The 16,643-nt window shown below is 59.4% G+C and overlaps 2 protein-coding genes across 16 annotated transcripts in view; both read left to right on the top strand.

Annotated features, from left to right (window-relative positions):
* CUX1 (cut like homeobox 1) overlaps positions 1 to 2,523 on the top strand; it is a 468,328-nt gene extending 465,805 nt beyond the window's left edge. For all 4 annotated transcript variants that reach the window (XM_057302918.2, XM_055114738.2, XM_055114737.1 and 1 more), the window contains exons 21-23: positions 405 to 485; positions 1,277 to 1,341; positions 1,586 to 2,523. In XM_057302918.2, coding sequence (XP_057158901.1) covers positions 405 to 485; positions 1,277 to 1,341; positions 1,586 to 1,655 — 216 coding nt within the window. In that variant the 3' untranslated portion in view covers positions 1,656 to 2,523. The remainder of the gene's footprint in view (positions 1 to 404; positions 486 to 1,276; positions 1,342 to 1,585) is intronic.
* A 529-nt stretch (positions 2,524 to 3,052) lies between these two features.
* SH2B2 (SH2B adaptor protein 2) overlaps positions 3,053 to 16,643 on the top strand; it is a 37,229-nt gene continuing 23,638 nt past the window's right edge. For 6 of the 12 annotated variants that reach the window (XM_055114740.3, XM_055114741.3, XM_055114742.2 and 3 more), the window contains exon 1: positions 3,053 to 3,822. In XM_055114740.3, the coding sequence (XP_054970715.1) occupies positions 3,723 to 3,822 (100 nt within the window). In that variant the 5' untranslated portion in view covers positions 3,053 to 3,722. Of the gene's footprint in view, positions 3,823 to 5,441; positions 5,673 to 16,643 lie in introns of those variants that run through there. The other 6 variants (XM_057302921.2, XM_055114744.3, XM_063606083.1 and 3 more) reach the window with 3 other exon arrangements.

Below are 16,643 nucleotides of genomic sequence, written 5' to 3' on the forward strand. Positions count from 1 at the left end.
GGCGGATCACCTGAGGTCTGGAGTTCGAGACCAGCCTGGCCAACATAGTGAAACCCTATCTCTAGTAAAAATACAAAAATTAGCTGGGCGTGGTGGCGCACGCCTCTAATCCCAGCTACTCAGGAGGCTGAGGCAGGAGAATCACTTGAACCCAGGAGGTGGAGGTTGCAGTGACCCAAGATCACACCACTGCACTCCAGCCTGGGTGACAGAGGGAGACTCCGTCTCAAAAAAAAAGAATTCCAGCAGCCCATGTCCCTGGCCCATAATGATGGAATAGGGGCCCCAGCTTCCTGTCCCTTCCCTCCCCTTGCCACCCTAGGGCCCTTTCTGTGAAGCCCAGGCAGCCCTGCAGGGGTGGGTGAGGCCGGCCCCATCCCCACTCACCCCCTCCTTGCTCCCAGGGGCGTCTGGTTCTCTCCAACAAGATGGCGCGCACCATCGGCTTCTTCTACACACTGTTCCTGCACTGCCTGGTCTTCCTGGTGAGTGTGCACACGGGCGGGCCAGAGGCACATTCACCACCCCCAGCCCTGACCTCCAGGGCAGCAGGGGCCTGTTACGGTGGCCTGGCCCCTGGGCCTACCCCAAGCTGCATCTCTAGCTTGCGGCCACGCCTCTCCCCTTCGAGAGCCTTGGCCCACCCCAGGGACGAGAAGGACCCACCCCATTGGGACCTCTGGCCAGGGCACCAGCCGGGCCGCTCCGTGAAAGAGGCCTGGCTGATCACATCTGGGACTGGTCCCGGACGGGCTTCATAGGAAGAAGGGATGGAGTGGGAAGGGAGCAGGTCTAATGAACTCCACCAAGGGACAGTCACGAAGACTGCACAGAGAAGGGGCGTCTTGAACTAACCTCCCCAGCTGTGGAGGTGGTGTTCTACTTAGCGGATAAGGGCCTCCATGTCTGCCAAGTTGGGGGAGAAGAGGGGTGGAAGGCTGTGTCTCTGGAAGGATCCAGCCTTGGGGACTCCTGTCCCCAGCACAGTCAAGATGGCCCCTACAGAGCTAACCTGGGCTCAAGTTCTGACCCCAGGGTCCAGCGGCTCCTGGCTCTTCCAAGGGTTGGCCCACAGTATTAGAGGAGGTGCCTCCGTGTCTGGGCCCATCTGATCATCTGCAGAAACAGTGGGTGCAGGAACATGTCTAAGACCCACCCGCCCCGGAGTCTGGGGCTCGAGAACCTTTATGTTCCAGGCCAGGCCCAGGGGCCATGGGTGGGCTGCAGGGGTGGCCTTGAGGCGAACGGGCAGCTCACCGTGTCTCCACCTGGCCAGGTGCTCTACAAGCTGGCATGGAGCGAGAGCATGGAGAGGGACTGTGCCACCTTCTGCGCCAAGAAGTGAGGACCCCCACTTGGGCCCCCCCTCAGCCCCACAGCGAGCTCCCAGCACCCCCGCAACACCCCCGAGTTCCTGCCTCATGTCCCCCACTCCTTAGCCCTCCATCACAGCCCCCCATTCTGGCCCTCCCCCTACCCCTACTCCCGGTATCCACTACCCCCTAGCCCCACCCCATCACATGGTACACACCCCCCTTCCCCAATACACACACTCGGCCTCAGCAAAGCTTCCCATGTCCCCCAGGTTTGCTGACCACCTGCACAAGTTCCACGAGAATGACAACAGGGCTGCGGCTGGTGACTTGTGGCAGTGATACCCCGGGGCCTCCCCAGTGACAGTGACGGCTGCGCCTCCACCCCGACTGCTCAGTGCATCTAATCACTTAGACTCCCCTGAAGAATCCCCCATGGAAACTGCCCTTATCCGCTGTCCAGCAGCTGCCAGAGGCCCCAGGTCACCTCGGGTCCCCTTGAAAGAATGTCTCGGTCACATCAGGCCCGCTAGGTCCAGAGAGCGAGCCCCCAATGCCCGGCCAGGCTAAGCCGCAGAGACCCTCTCAGCCCCCACCTCAGGTTAGGGCTCTGCCCGCAGCCTGACCTCTAGCCCTGGTGGCAGAGGTCCCTCAGCTGCGAGGCTGATTGGGTGACCACCGATTCCAGCTGCGGTTAATCCAGCTTGGGCCTGTCTGCACTGCGATCCTCTTGGGCTCTCCTAGGATCCCCCCATGCCCCGTAAGAGGTGGAAGACGCTTCCTTCCAGGACAGCAGGCTTTGAGTCCAGCACCCCCAGCCTGCCTTTGCCACCGGCCCCACCCTGCAGAGTATATGAGGCTTGACAGAGTCTGCCCCCTCCCCCACTGCACCCCAAGAGAGAGAGCCCCAGCCAGCGGAACAGTTTCTATTACCCCCTCCCTGCCCCCAGACCCATATGATTTCTGCTTTCTTCTTTAGCAAGATATTCTAGTTTCTAGATAAGGAAGAGTCTCTAATGAGCCCCCGAGCCCCAGTCTCTTCAGACTCATGGATTGGTCTGAGGGGTCTGAACGTCTCCTAGCCAATCAGAACTGGCTGTGGACCACCCTAGCACGGCCACCTCTCAGGGCCACTGGCAGGCCTTCCTGAGTTGGATTTGTAGTTGCATATTTAGCTTTGCACATTTGAAATAAACCACGGTTGCAGCCACCCTGGTGCCCTGTGCTCTGGGACACTGGAGGGACTGGAGGCTGGTGGGGATGCCTGCGGTGCCACCCCTGGGAGCTGGGGCTGGCCTCACAGCTGGGCACACAGAACATTCCTCCCCCTCTTCTCATCTCCAGGAATTCCATGAGTACGTTCAGAGCTCTGCTGAAACCCAGATCCAGTGTCCAAGTGCTTTTGAGAGGACAAGTAGCACCATCAAAAAGGGAAACCCATTCCTTTATTCAAAAACCACCCAGGGCCAGGCGCGGTGGGTCACACCTGTAATCCCAGCGCTTTGGGAGGCCGAGGCAGGTGGATCACTTGAGGTCAGGAGTTCGTGACCAGCCTGGCCAACATGGTGAAACCCCGTCTCTACCAAAAATATAAAAATTAGCTGGGCATGGTGGCGTATGCCTGTAATCCCAGCCACTCAGGAGGGTGAGGCAGGAGAATCGTTTGAACCCGGGAGGCGGAGGTTGCAGTGAGCTGAGATCGTGCCAGTGCACTCCAGCCTGGGAAACAGAGTGAGACTCCATCTCAAAAAAAAAAAAAAACCACCTGTCGGGCTGTGGTTGGGTGTATGACGTGTCTTGGTCGACGTCAGTTCCTGGGGAATCTCTGCTTCCCTTTCTGTGCTCCCCTTTCCCATGGGCCCCCGCCTGCCAGGGGCTGCAAAGCCCGTGCCCATCAATCCCCCTGAGCACCAGCCTCGCATGGGAACCCCCCGAGACACAGGTTCTGGGCCACCTCACCTCCAGCCCAGCCTCAGATAGAGGAGCGCATTCTCTGGGTCTGGAGTGGGTGCATTAACCCATTGTCCAGCTGTCACAAGACTGGCTGCAAACCCAGGTCCCCCACTGCAGCCCACCAGGCCAGGGTCCCCTGTGCTACCTCTGTCTCCATTTTAGTTCTGAACAGTCTAAAGCGTGTGTATCCAGGGGCCTTTCTTTGGGGTCCCAGTCCCAGCACCCCTCATCTCCCCCATGAGGACTTCTTCCAAGCCCCTCAAGCCTCCTGCCCTCAGGGACCCAGGATGGACCTTTCCTCCCTGACCCTCATTCCTATCCCCAGCGAGGTGACAGCTGCTCTTGGCCAACCACGCCCCCTCCACCCCCACAGCCACTTCCACATCTCCATCAGTTCCTCCTTGTGGGTCCGAGGCGCTCTGCCGCCGGCCCCTCCTCACTTCTTCCTCCCTGGGGATGGATCCAAGCTATTGTCCTGCCCATGGCTTCCCATCTCAGGACCCTCTCTGGCCGCTATCATCCCAGCAGTGGAGTTCAGCCCACTACTCTGAACCAGGTTAGTCCACCGCGGGTCAGGCTCTCCCCTCTCCCGGGAGGGTGGAGACCACAACCAGGCCATGTATGGAGCTTCCCTTTCTCCCACTCTCGGGCACCCCCTCCTCCCCCTTCCCGGCCTCATTCATAGGTGTCCTGGTTCCCAACCAGGCGTGCAGGCCTGTGTGCAGCTCCGATCGAGGGCTGGCCCACTGCCGAAGCTTTCATTAAAGTGTCTGCTGGCCTGGTCCTAAGGAGGGAACAGAGCCGAGATGTGGGGCAGGGAAGGGGTCTGCCTGTCTTCCGTGCCCCCGTGGAGGGCAGCACCGGGGTTTTGGGCAGCAGGCGAAGGCTCTGTCCCCTCCACCTTCAACTCTGGAAGCCCCACCTTTCCATCCCTAAGAAGGGTTTGATAAAAACCCTTGTCTGTAAATTAGAGATGGGAAATGGCTCTGGGAAAAGTCAGAGGTCAGTTTGGGCCCGGGAGGGCGACAGATGGAGGCAGCTCCGGCTGGCAAGGAGACCAGGACAGAACTGCCAGAGGTGGGGGCAGGGGACAAGGAGGGAGATGAGGGGAGAAGACACCCAGGGGTCCCCCCCGGCTGTCTCCAGGAGCAAGACTACTCTCTTCTCTGAGCGGCCCTTTCCACACCTCTGCCCCCACCGAAGCCCTCCCTCCCCTCTCAGACCCCTTCCAGGCCTGCTGAGCCCCCTGCACCTCTTTCAGGAAGCCTCCCAGAGCCCCCGCGCCGTGCCCTCAGCACCAGGGGTCAGGCTACAAGTGCCCCGCAAAGCCCAGCGGGACTGTTTCCTCAGCCCCACTGGTCTCTGCCCTAACGCAGGCGAGTTCTGGAGCCAGGCAGGGGTGAGCAAGGTGCCAGGGTTGTGGCACCTCATCGCCCCTCTATGATCTCTGACACCTCTCCGGGTGGCATCAGGCCCCCATCACAGCGAAGGCTGGGTGGTGGGGGCACTGCGCTCAGGGGGGCCGTCCCGCCCTGTGGCCCGGGGGCGATTTCCCGCACCGGAGGGCTGCAGGGAGGGGGCGTGGTGGCGCCCTCGGGATTTATGAGAACCAGGCGTCGACTTCCTTCGTTGCGACATCCAGGCCTCCTCCAGGCTCCCATTGTCCCTGCTGCGGAGAGTCTGGCCACAGCGGCGGCTCCCGCGAAGCACTCGTCAGCGAGGGGCGCTTCGAGGGCGTCCGCGTCCCATACACCCGCCACGCAGGACATTCCCCCGGCCCCACGCTCCGCGCTCCCGGGGCCACCACCACCGCGGGCTCGAGGGGTGGCCTCCGCGAGGAGGAGTGGGAGTCCCGCGCCTGGCCTGGGGCCGGCTCGGCGACATGGGGACCCCCGCCCAGATGGGGCGACTCGGAGCCGGCTCCTAACCCCTCTCTCCGGGCCCCAGGACCGGGCAGTCTCGGCACCGCAGCTGCGGGGAGCCAGCAAGCACCGGCCACCGGCGCCGCTCGGGCTCCGTGGATGGCCGGGGGCGGGGCCTGAGCGGCGCAAGTGGGGGCGGGAGGAGGCGGGAGGGGGCGGGGCCAGGACGCGCGAGCGGGGCGGGGCCGGGGCTCGCGGCGGGGGCGGGGGCGGGGGCGGGGCCGGGGCCGGGAGGCGCGCGCCTCGCGGGCGGGGGGCGCGCCGCGCGGGGCTGGGCTCGGAGCGCGCGGAGCTCGGCTGCCAGAGAGCCGCGCGGGGGACGCGCCGGGACCGCGAGGAGCGCACGAGCCTTCGAGGCGGCGAACGAGGGAGGGAGCCCAGTCCGCCGCGGGCCATGAGCCACCGGGCCCGGGGAGCCCGGCCGCGGTCCGGGCAGCGCTCAGCCGGCGCCCCAGCCCGCTCGGCCGCAGCTGCGCGCCTGTAGGTATGGCCTCCTTATACCCAGTTCCTCGCTCCCTGGTCCTTCCCCCGGGACCCCTGTCTGTCCCCGGGGACGTGCGCTGTGTGCGCACCGCTGCCCGAAGGAGAGCGGCCGCACGCGCCTCGGTCCGCGCGTGTCGTCTTTGTGTGCGCGGGTGGGAGGGAGGAGGGCGCGCGAGGGAGGGGAGGCGCCCCCGGCTGGGATCTGCTCCCCGATCCCCATCCCGGGCGGGGCGGGGAGCCGCTGGAGGGGCCGAGCCGCCTCTGGAGCAGCTGCGTCGCCGCCCCCTGCTAGGGCCCCGGCCGGGTAGTGGGGCGAGAGCAGCCGGGCCCTTAGAGGAGGGGTCTCTGGTTGGGGGAGGGGGTGCCCAGGTCTCTTCCCTACGCTGGGAGCGCTGGGAGGGGGCGTCAACCTAGAATGAGGGTGAGGGCCACGGGATGGGATCGGGGAGGACCTCCTCCAGGCCACAGGCACGCCCTCCCTTTGGCCCAGGCCCCCCTTTCTCGACCCGCCCAGCCGGGGAGCTCCCCGGAGCCCCCGATTGCCGGGAGGATCGTGGAGGGTGCCCAAGAGGCCGGCGCCTTTAAGAAGGGGCGGGTTCGTGCCCTCCATTCAGGCCCTTGGGCCTTGGCCATTGATGAACCTGCGGGCAGCGCGGGCCGGAACCACGCCAGCCCAGCGGGCTGAGGCCGGGCAGAGGCAGGGACGCATCCTGGCCCCCTGCAGCCCCGAAGTGGGGGCCTTCAGGGAGGGAAGTCTGCAGTGACTGGAGCCTCTCAGGAGCCACGCAAGGCAGACCGGGCAGCCCCAAGCGAGACTCTGAACACGAATAAGCCAGGATCTACGTGCACTTCGAGCTAGTGCAAGGGAGAGCCTCAGGCTAGGCTGTCAGACCTGGGTGGAGCCCTACCAATGCCCCCGAGTCAACATCATCTACCCTGTAAAATGGGATGGTGCTGCCTGCCTCCTGGCTAAGGGACCGGCAACTCCCGGCAGGAATTGCGTCCCAGAGTCAGGTCCCTGGAGCTCCTCTGGGAGGACTGGGGGCAGGGGGTGTGGTTTCCCCAAGAGGTTTTGACTGCCTCTTGAGCTGAAGCCCCCCTACTGTATCCCACCTTGAACTCTCCCAACCTCTTCCCTCCTGGCCTCCCCGCTCCACGCAGGAAGAGGTTGGGAGAGTGACCTAGAACTTTTCAGCTCCAGGAGCTTTGGGAGAGGTCTGGTGGTGGCGGTGGTGGCACTTCTTTTAGGCTAGTGTGGATCAGGGCATTTTGGGGGGTCTCAGAGACAGTTTCCCACCAGCTACTTCCTTAGAGGTCTGTCCCACCAACATACAAGAACAGCCCCACCCCGTGGCAGGCCGGCTTCTGATGCTGCTTGGTTGAATGCTTCTAGGTAATCAAGGGTTAATGCACACGCTTTTCTTTTTACCCTTGTTGTGAAAAATCTGTCTAAAGTTTCTAAATCCCTCTTCCCTACTTAGCGTGAATCTCCTAGGGAGGACTTCTATACAAATACCCAGGGGTGGGCTTCCCTTGGGGGTCTTGGAAGTGGGATATCCACCCAAGTGATCCTGGGCCTCCCAGGGCTGAGCTTTTGGTTTCAAACTTACTTGTGCCAAGCTAAGGGCATCAGGGTCACCGTTCGTGTCATCTTTACAACAATCCTGTGGGTTTAGTGCTATTATTATCCCCACACACTTAGGGAGGGGAAGTGACTGGCCCAAAGTCCTGCAGTCAACAAGCCAGGCCTCCCAACCACTCCTCTCTGACAAGAGGCTGGCACTTCTTGCCCTGCCTACCCAGCCTGGGTTGCAAGGAATTGGGGGTTTAGGGGCTTCAGGCCTCCTGGCTGCTGTCTTCCTGGGGCTACGCTCATTCTTACTGTCCAAGTGAGGCCAGGGGACTGGTCAGAGCCCTGGGGCCTGGGGAGGTTTCTCTTCCCTGCTCACCTGGCTGGGTGCCGTTTTATGGCTATGCTCTGTCTAGGGGGATAGCAGGTGTGACCCCTCAACACGAGGTCACAGCCCACACCTGTTTGGGCAGAGCAAGGCAGGGCATCGCTGTGTGGGCGTGCAGGATCTTTTGGTTCCTCTGGGTGAAGCAGGGTTTGGGCCCCATTCTCCACATACTTCCGGGCCATCTGAGGGTAGCGCCCACCTGGGGGGTGGGGAGGACAACCAGCCAGGAGCTCACGGTTCGGTGGAAGAGACAGGCCACAGCCATGTGGTGTGGTGGAGGGGCAGGGGGCAAGGGTGGAGGTGGGAAGAGGATCAAGGGGCGTTCCCGAGGCCTCTGTGGGCTTGGGGGCCTGCCTGCTATTGGGGCAGAACAGGGGAAGTAGGCAGTGCCCGGCTGGGTGCTGAGGCTCTGTGCAGAGGACAGGCAGGAGTTGGAGGAAGAGGATGTATTTGAACTTGGATGTGGTGAGTTTGAGGTACCTGGAGATCAGCCAGGCTGGGAGTTGAGCTCAGAGAAAGGCCCAGGTAAGCTTTATTAGCACCTGTAGTCTCCAGATTTCGGGGATGCTCAGATCTTAGGGGTGCCACCAGAGGTCTCAGGAGGCACTGGTATGAGTGTCCTGGAAAAGCCAGAAGGCAGCTGGGTGGGATGAGTTGGTGAGGGGCACTAAGGGGGTATCCTGCAGGTTTAGGGGGCTGGGCCAGGGCCCATGTGAGAGTTATGACACTGGGGGAGTGGAAGGGGCTGAGTGTCTCAGGCCAAGGCTGGAGATGGGAGGGGGGAACCTCTGCTCTGCAACCCCAGAAAGGCAGGGTGGGGTGGGAGTAACCAGGGCCAGTGCAGCTGGAACCAGCCCAGCCTGCCCTCCACCTGCAGAGCCCATCCAGGAACTGTCCAGCACTGGGTGCTCCTGAAGGAGGCTGAGTCTGCCTCTTGAGCCCACAGGCCCTGGCTTAGCTTGTTGTCCTGGCCCCCACTCCCTGCTTATCTGACCCGCACTTCCTGCAGAGCCCAGCTGTGGATTCCCCCGCCCCCCCACCCAGCCGCTCAGAGTGCCCCATCCTCTAAAGGTGGCCATTTCCTTTCCTGAAACAGGGATTCAGTCTTCCCACTCTGCCCTTGGAAGCGGAGTTCCCCAGAAACAGGTCTCAGAAAGGGACCAGCCTGGAACTTGGCTCCATACCCCTTTTTTTTTTTAATTTTTTTGAGACAGAGTCTTGCTCTGTCGACCAGGCTGGAGTGCAGTGGCGTGCAATCTCAGCTCCCTGCAACCTCCACCTCCGGGGTTCAAGCAATTCTCATGCCTCAGCTTTCTGAGTAGCTGGGGTTACAGGTGTGTACCACCACGCCTGGCTAATTTTTGTATTTTTAGTAGAGATGGGGTTTCACCGTGTTGGCCAGGCTGGTCTCAAACTCCTGACCTCAAGTGATCCGCCCTCCTCGGCCTCCCAAAGTGCTGGGATTACAGGTGTGAGCCACTGCACCCGGCCTCCCCTCTTGTCCATTCTGCAGCCCTGGACCCTCCCACCTGGCGTCTGACACACAGTGGGAGCTCACCACTGCGTGGCGGCCAGAGCATGGTGGGTAGTCACCTCCCTCCCCAGAACCCCATTTCTTCATCTCTACAATGGGGAAACAACTCTTTCTTACAGGGAAGATGTGAGGGGAGAAGGGTTTTAACAGGGGCATGGCCCACTGAAATGTGGGTTCTAGAACGCTGACCTTGGCCACATTGGAGGCTGGGTTTATGTGTTGGGGCAGTGGGTACCTCTGCAGCTGCCTGCCAAGAGCAGTTGGAGGAAAAGGGAATGAATAGAGCTGTGATTTTTAAACAAATTGCTTATTTAATCTTCATGACAGCCCCTTAAGTTTAGCACTGCTGTCACCTCCATCTTAACAGATGGGAAAACTGAGGCTCCAGAGTCCAAGGGGTCATTTCACTGGGTAGCAGGGCAGCTGGGATCCAAACCCAGACAGTCTGGCTCCAGATCTCAGACTTTTAACACTGTCCCAGCATGTCAAATGACCAGAGGTGGCCATAGGGAGATGCCCAGGCAGTGGGGCTCCCTTTGCTGGGGAACAACTGTCAAAGGCAACTGTGGGAACCCCTGGGACTGAGGGTCTGCAGACGCCGGTGCCAGCAGGGCTTGTCAAGCTTGGGATGTCTGCAAAAGCCGGGGGGCTCAGCAGAAGGGCTCCCACCCTCCCGTGGCGGTGGTAAAGGCTGAGCGTGGCATGAGAGGCCTGGGGTTGTCCTGGGTGCAGGGCTGTTGCAATAGCTGCCTCCAAGCGATGCTGCTCAGGGCGAGCCTTGGACTAGAAAGTTATCTGCACGGAAGAGCAGCTAGGGAAACTAATGCTCAGAACAGCCAAGACCACTAGTACCTAATCACCCGTACAGAGGCATACAAGTCCCAAGGGCTCTGAATCCACACCTGTCCCCATCGCCAGCCAGAAGGCCCCCACCCATCCACTCTGCAGCAAAGTCACAGCAAGTTCAAGGGTTAAGTTAAGACCAGAAGCCATGCCTACTTTGCCTTCTGCCGGGGTGGTGGAGTGAGCTCAGATATTCTGGGAAGGGAGAGTTGGGGAATTCCAGCCACATCTGGCAGGAGGCCCTGGTTCAGAGCCTACCTTGTGGGGATGTGGTCTCTGCGGAGGTGAGCAGTAACACGGGCTTGAAAACCAACGCCCACGTATTCAGCAGTGAAGCAGAGACTGCGCTGTGTGCTGTGTTCCTGAATCTGCAGGGGAGAGAGAGACTCATACCTAGTCAGCGGGTGGGAGTCACTCCAGGCCAGAGGGATGACCTGCCCAAAGAGCATCTGTGTCCTGCCCAGGGAGGGGTGCAGAGAGGAGGCTGCAGGGGTGGAAGGGACTGCCCCACCGAGGCCAGGAGGGTGCTTGAGGAACAGCAGGATTGAAGGAGCCTGTGTTGTCCAGAGTGAGGCTGAGTGGGCCAGGCCAGTGCTGCTAAGGTCCTGAGGACCCCTAAGGGCAGTGGACATGAGAAGGCATGGCTGGGCAGGTTTTCTGAGGATGGTGGAGGTGAGCAGAGTGAGGCCTTGTCTCTTGTGTCAGGCAAGGAGGTACCCCAAGAAGAGGCTGCATGAGACCAGCCTGGGCAACATAGTGAGACCCCCATCTCTACCAAAATATCAAAAAATTACCTGGGACCGGGTGCACTGGCTCACATCTATAATCCCAGCCCTTTGGGAAGCTGAGGTGGGCGGATCACCTGAGGTCGGAAGTTCGAGACCAGCCTGGCCAAGATGGTGAAACCCTGCCTCTCCTAAAAATACAAAAATTAGCCAGGCTTGGTAGGACGCACTTATAGTCCCAGCTACTCAGGAGGCTGAGGCAGGAGAATCGCTTGAACCCAGGAGGCGGAAGTTGCAGTGAGCCAAGATCACGCCATTGCACTCCAGCCTCGGCAACAGAGCAAGACTCCGTCTCAAAAAAAAAAAAAAAAAAAAAAAAAAATTACCTGGCCATGGCGTCTTGTGCCTGTAGTCCCAGCCACTTGGGAGGCTGAGGCAGGAGAATTGCTTGGGCCCAGGAGTTCGAGGCTGCAGTGAGCTATGATTGCACCACTGCACCCCAGCCTGGGCCACAGAGTGAGACTTTGTCTAAAAAGAAAAGGCCTCAGTTTCCCCATAGCGAATGGTTCATTGGGGGGTAGGTGGCACTGCCCACCCCAGGACATAGGAGAGAACCCTTAGTTCTGACCGTCTCCCCCTTCATGCACTTGGTTCTCTGACTGCTGCTCTGAGGACGGAGCTAAGTGAGGGTGCAGGAGGAAGGGGGGGTCTCTTGGCAGTGGGGCGCAGCCTTTTGAGGTGCTGCATAGCTAGTTTGACCTGTGGGACCACTGACCATCCCTCCTCTTCCCGGTGCTCCTGGCCTCCTGTGGCTGGGATGGTGCTGGGGAGGAGGTGGGGGGGTGCCAGCTGGACGTGGGCGGGGCTCCTGCCTCTCTCCGCCCCCAGGGCCACCGCCCACTGTGCCGCGCATCGATTGGTCGCGGGCCCATTAGCTGGGGCGGCGAGTCCGACTCATCAATATTTTAAGGAATGACCCGGCCTTGGGGTCCGGAATTGCTGCGCGGGCGGGGGCTGAAGACCGGCTTTTTTTTTTTTTTTTGGTCCTCCAATTGTCAGCGCTATTTTTACCGCCGGAAAGCCGCCGCCCCCTCCCCCATGCCGGCTGGACCTACTGTCTAGCCGGGCTGGTGGCTGGGGTCTCTTGTCTGGGTTGCTGGTCGTGGGGTTAGGAGAGGCCGTGGCCTGGAAAGGCGATGAGCAGGGACTCCATTAGACTTCCCCTGCCCTCCTCGCTCCATCCCCCAGCACCAAAAACCACTCTGAAGCCCCCATCCCATCAGAGATGGGAAAAAAAAAACACATTTTTTCAGGAGGAGAAGGCAGACAGCCCAGCTGAGCCTAGAAAAACCGGAGGTGGGGGGGTGTAATGGATGGGGGGAGGGTGGTCTACCCGCCCAGTGCTCCGAGGAGGGCCAGCACCACAGGGGGCCCTGGCTGGGCTTCCTTTGTCTCCAACGCCAGTCCTCAGAGAAGCAGCCTGTGAGGGGGAGAGGCAACCCCCTACCTGTCCCTAGTCCCAATGGAATGACAGCCCAGTCTTCAGTGTCCAAGGCCATCACTTCTGCATCAAAATCAGGAGCCCCTAGAAGCCACACACAGCTCCAGCAGCCCCATTTTACTGATAGGGAAGTGGAGGCACCAAGAGACACAGGGCCCGGCCCAGGATAGAGTCCAGATCTCCCAGAGCCCAGTCCAGCACTGCCTGCCACCAACTCAGCTGGTCTGTTTGGACACCTTGGGACCATAGGAGGAGAGCTGACCACCAAGAGAGTTAAAGACCATAGGGTCTTGGAGATCAGAGGGGGAGAGCAGTATAGGGAAGTTTTCCTGGGAGAAGAGAAGGTTTTGTTTCGGTTTGGTTTTTTGAGACAGAGTCTCGCTCTGTTGCCCAGGCTGGAGTGCAGTGGTGCAATCTCAGCTCACTGCAGCCTCAACTTTCTGGGTTAAAGTCCTCCTGCCTCAGTCCCCCAAGTACCTGGGACTACAGGCGTGTGCCACCACACCTGCCTAATTTTTGTATTTTTAGTAGAGACGGGGTTTCACCATGTTGCCCAGGCTGCTCTCGAACTCCTGAGCTCAAGTGATCTACCTGCCTCGGCCTCCCAAAGTGCTGGGATTACAGGCGTGAGCCACCACATCCAGCCAGAAGAGAGGGTTTTGCACGGTCTAAAGGGAGGGGAGATGTTGAATAGTCGGAAGAGCAAAGTCCCTAGAGACGGCTTGAAACACCAACCTTGGCAGCACCAAGGTTGGAGAAGCTCCCGCCCTGCCCATGCCTGCACATGGGTTATAACATTGCAGACACCACCTCCTGTGCCATCTTGCCAGTGAGTGGTCAGAAAGTGAGAAGAGTGGGCTCAGAGGTTGGGAGTGTGGTCAGTGTCACTCACTCAGGGAGCACCCACGGGGTCACGTCTTGAGCCCAGGTCAGCCAAGCTCCCTACATGGGGTCTCCTCCCCAGTTCTGGTCCCAAAGATGGGTGGGGACAGTGCACTCCTGCCCCTGCCACAGCCAGGCCCCCTTCCCTGTGTCTTGCAGCCTCCCCTCTCTCCATCTGTAGCCAGGTGGGGGCCTCCCTGCTGGCACTGCTGTTTGGAGACTTATACCTCTAGCTGCTCAACCTGCTTCCTCTGCATCCGGGGCTGGACCTACTGAGGGCTTCTGTGCCCGGCATCAGGCCCACAGGCTCCTGGGTGGCCTGCAGGGTTAGGTAGGGGAGGTCAGGGCAGTCCCAACCTCCCAGTGCCTCCCAGGCCAGTCCCTGCCTAGGACCTGGCCACACCTGCCATGCCCTTGGAAGATTCCTCTCTAAGTTCCACTCCCACTCCAGTGAGGGCCACCTGAGACCCACCTGCGAGAGCCTCCCCCAGGGCCCTGTCCCCCATCTCTGTGCCTTCTCCCTACCAAGGGTTCCTCCAGCCAGGAGGAAGAGCTGGGGGCGACAGGGATTGATGTCTGAGGACTCAGCACTGGGGCTGACTTCCTGCCTGCCCCATGTGGGGGCATAATCATCTCACTCAGGGACCCCACACCTACCCTTCCCAGGCTGCCAAGTCACTGGCTCTGAGCCCCTTGGGGGTCCTAATGGTATAGAGAGAGAGGTGGCCACCGTCAGGAGCACTAGCCTACTGGATAAATGGATGGGCTTGGAGCTCAGGGACAGGGTTTCATGGGTTCAGCTGTGGCCCCACCCCCACCCCAGGAAATACCACCCCTGCAGGTCATGGCCTGGGCCTGGGCTCGTGACCTTCCCTGGAGGCCATGGTGGTGGTGGTGGTGGTGGTGGCAGGTGTGGTTCCCGTCTCCACCCCTCAGGGAAGAAGCAAGTTCCAGGAGCCTGGACTTTTGCCCTGCGCACTCTCTGTGTCAGATGGGGAGACAGCCATGAGGACAGATACTTGAAGTACCCTATAACTGGCACCATGCAAGAGAGACAGGCAGGAGGAGACTGTGGGAGCTCAGAGGAGACACTTGTGCTGGCCTGGATCAGGGAGAAAGGAGGGGTGTCAGGGGAGGCTTCCTGGAAGAAGTGGCTTCTGGATTAATTATTGAAGTGTGAGTAGGAGTTAGGGAAGAAAGGAGGAAGCACGGGGCAGGGAAAAGGTCAGGCATGAGCAAAGCTCGTGGGTTCCTCAGTCCCCATCCTCCCCCCACCTTCGTGAACTCTAACCACCACCACCACTACCCAACTGCCAATGTCCTGATAAGTCCTGCCCCCAACTCATTGTTCAGGCCCCCAGCACCCTCTTTATTTTCTTTGCACTCATGAAGCCCAACGCAATAACCACCTCTTGAAGGAAACCTTCCAAACTCCCGACTCCCCTCCCCCAGTACCAAGGCAGGAGTCTCCTAGGAGACCGCTGGTTTGGAAACCTGTCCTTGAAGCTAAGCAGGCTCAACCGGGAGCCCTGTTCCGTCCCTGGGGCTGTCCCTTGGTTATTGACTGCAGATTGATGGCGAGGTTGCCCCAAGGAGAGAGGGAATTCCCACGGTGCCCTATGGCCCAGAGGCCTCGCAGATGATCTCACAGAAATGGGGCAGCTATTTTTACCTGGCATTTAATTACATGGTTTGGATCCCAGAGGAGAGATGAGATGGTGATCCCAGGAGCTGCGAGGGAGGGGCATTCCGGAAACTGTGGGGACCCTGGGAGGACAGGCGAGGGCATGATCCTCTAACTCAGTTCCTTGGAAGGATGGTCGCTTGTCCCCCAACACTAAGCTGGCTCCTTAGACAGGGACTCCCCAGGCACTACATCACCGCACTTTATCACTATTGGTAATTTTCCCCCTGGCTTGGATGGGGGCTGTAAGCACACAGCAGGTTGGACCTGTGTCCCCAGAGGCAATGGCAAGGCCCCCAGGTGATGGGCTGGGCCCAAGCCATGCAGTTTAGCCATCCAGAGCTGTGAAGGATGGAGGGGCCTGGGAATAAGAGGATGAAGCTGGGGTGAGGAGACAGCTGGGATTCCTGGATTGGGGATTCAAAATCGGATTTGAATGGGAATTCTGGGGGAAGCCAGATTCCAGAACGTGGGAATGTAAGTAGAAGCGTGCAGGCCATTGTGATGGAAAGAAGCAAGGTCTTCAATGTCCGTACAAAAACTTGGTCCCTTTAGCCAGGCATGGTAGCTCTTGCCTCTAGTCTGAGCTACTCGGAAGGCTGAGGCGGGAGGATCGCTTGAGCCCAGGAGTTGGAGGCTGCAGTGAACTGTGATCTCGCCACTGCACTCCAGCCTGGGAGACACTGCAAGACTGTGTCTCAAAAAAAAACAAAAAACAAAAAAACGCTTGGTTCTTATCCACAGCTTTGCTTTCCAAGGCTTCAGATACCTGTGGTCAACAGAGGTCTGAAAATATTAAATAGAAAATCCCAGAAGTAAACATACAAATACAAATGTAAATTGCAGGCCATTCTGAGTAGCAGGATGAAGTCTCAAACCATCCCGCTGTTCTGCCTGGGATGTGAATTATCCCTTTGTCTGGCATATCCGCACTCTGGATACGACCTGCTCGCCACTTAGGAGTTGTCTGGGTTATTAGATCCAAAAAAACGTAGCGGGCCGGGTGCAAGTGGCTCGTGCCTGTAATTTCAGCACTTTGGGAGGCCAAGGCCAGAGGATTGCTTGAACCCAGGAGTTCAAGATCAGCCTCATCAATAGAGTGAGATCCCATCTCTACACACACACACACACACACACACACACACACACACACACACACACACACACAGACACAGTATACAGAGGTTCAGTATTAGCCAGTTTCAAGCATCTGCTAGGGTTCTTGGGACATATACCCCTTGAACGAGAGGGAACTACCATATTTGATCCACACTAGGAGGAGACCCCTCAAGTCCTGGAGTCACTGCAGACCTGGGCGAGAACCCTGGACCTGTCTTGTCACTAACAAGCTGTTTGTCCTCAGGCCCCATGTGAGGGCTTAGGCGGTGACAGCTGTGACATGCCTGGTGTGCCGAACTCATTCATTTGTTCATTCAGTCAGTGTTTCCCAAGCGCCTGCCGTATGCCCAGCACTGAGGACACAGCCGCTTCTAGGACTGGCAAAATCCCTGCCTTGTGAAACTGGCATTCTCGGGGGAAGGGGGTGGAGGGGACACACAACCAAGCAACTAAATATATGATATGACAGCCGGCAATAAGGATAATGGTGAAAATAGGCAGAGTGCATGGAACGCATCAGAGGGAGTATTGTCATCAGAGGGATTTGTCATTCTCAAGAGTGGTCAGGGAAGGCTATCCGCCAAGCCATTGGTTGAGCAGAAACCTGAAGAAGGTGAGGGAATGTGGAGGAAAGAGCATTCCAGGCATGTGCAAAGGTCCTGAGGTAGAAATTTGGCTGCTATGCTTCTGGGAGGGCAAGGAGGCAGGTCCAGCCAGGGAAGAGTG

Source organism: Pan paniscus, chromosome 6 (assembly GCF_029289425.2).
Source record: "Pan paniscus chromosome 6, NHGRI_mPanPan1-v2.0_pri, whole genome shotgun sequence".
Taxonomy (NCBI): domain Eukaryota; kingdom Metazoa; phylum Chordata; class Mammalia; order Primates; family Hominidae; genus Pan; species Pan paniscus.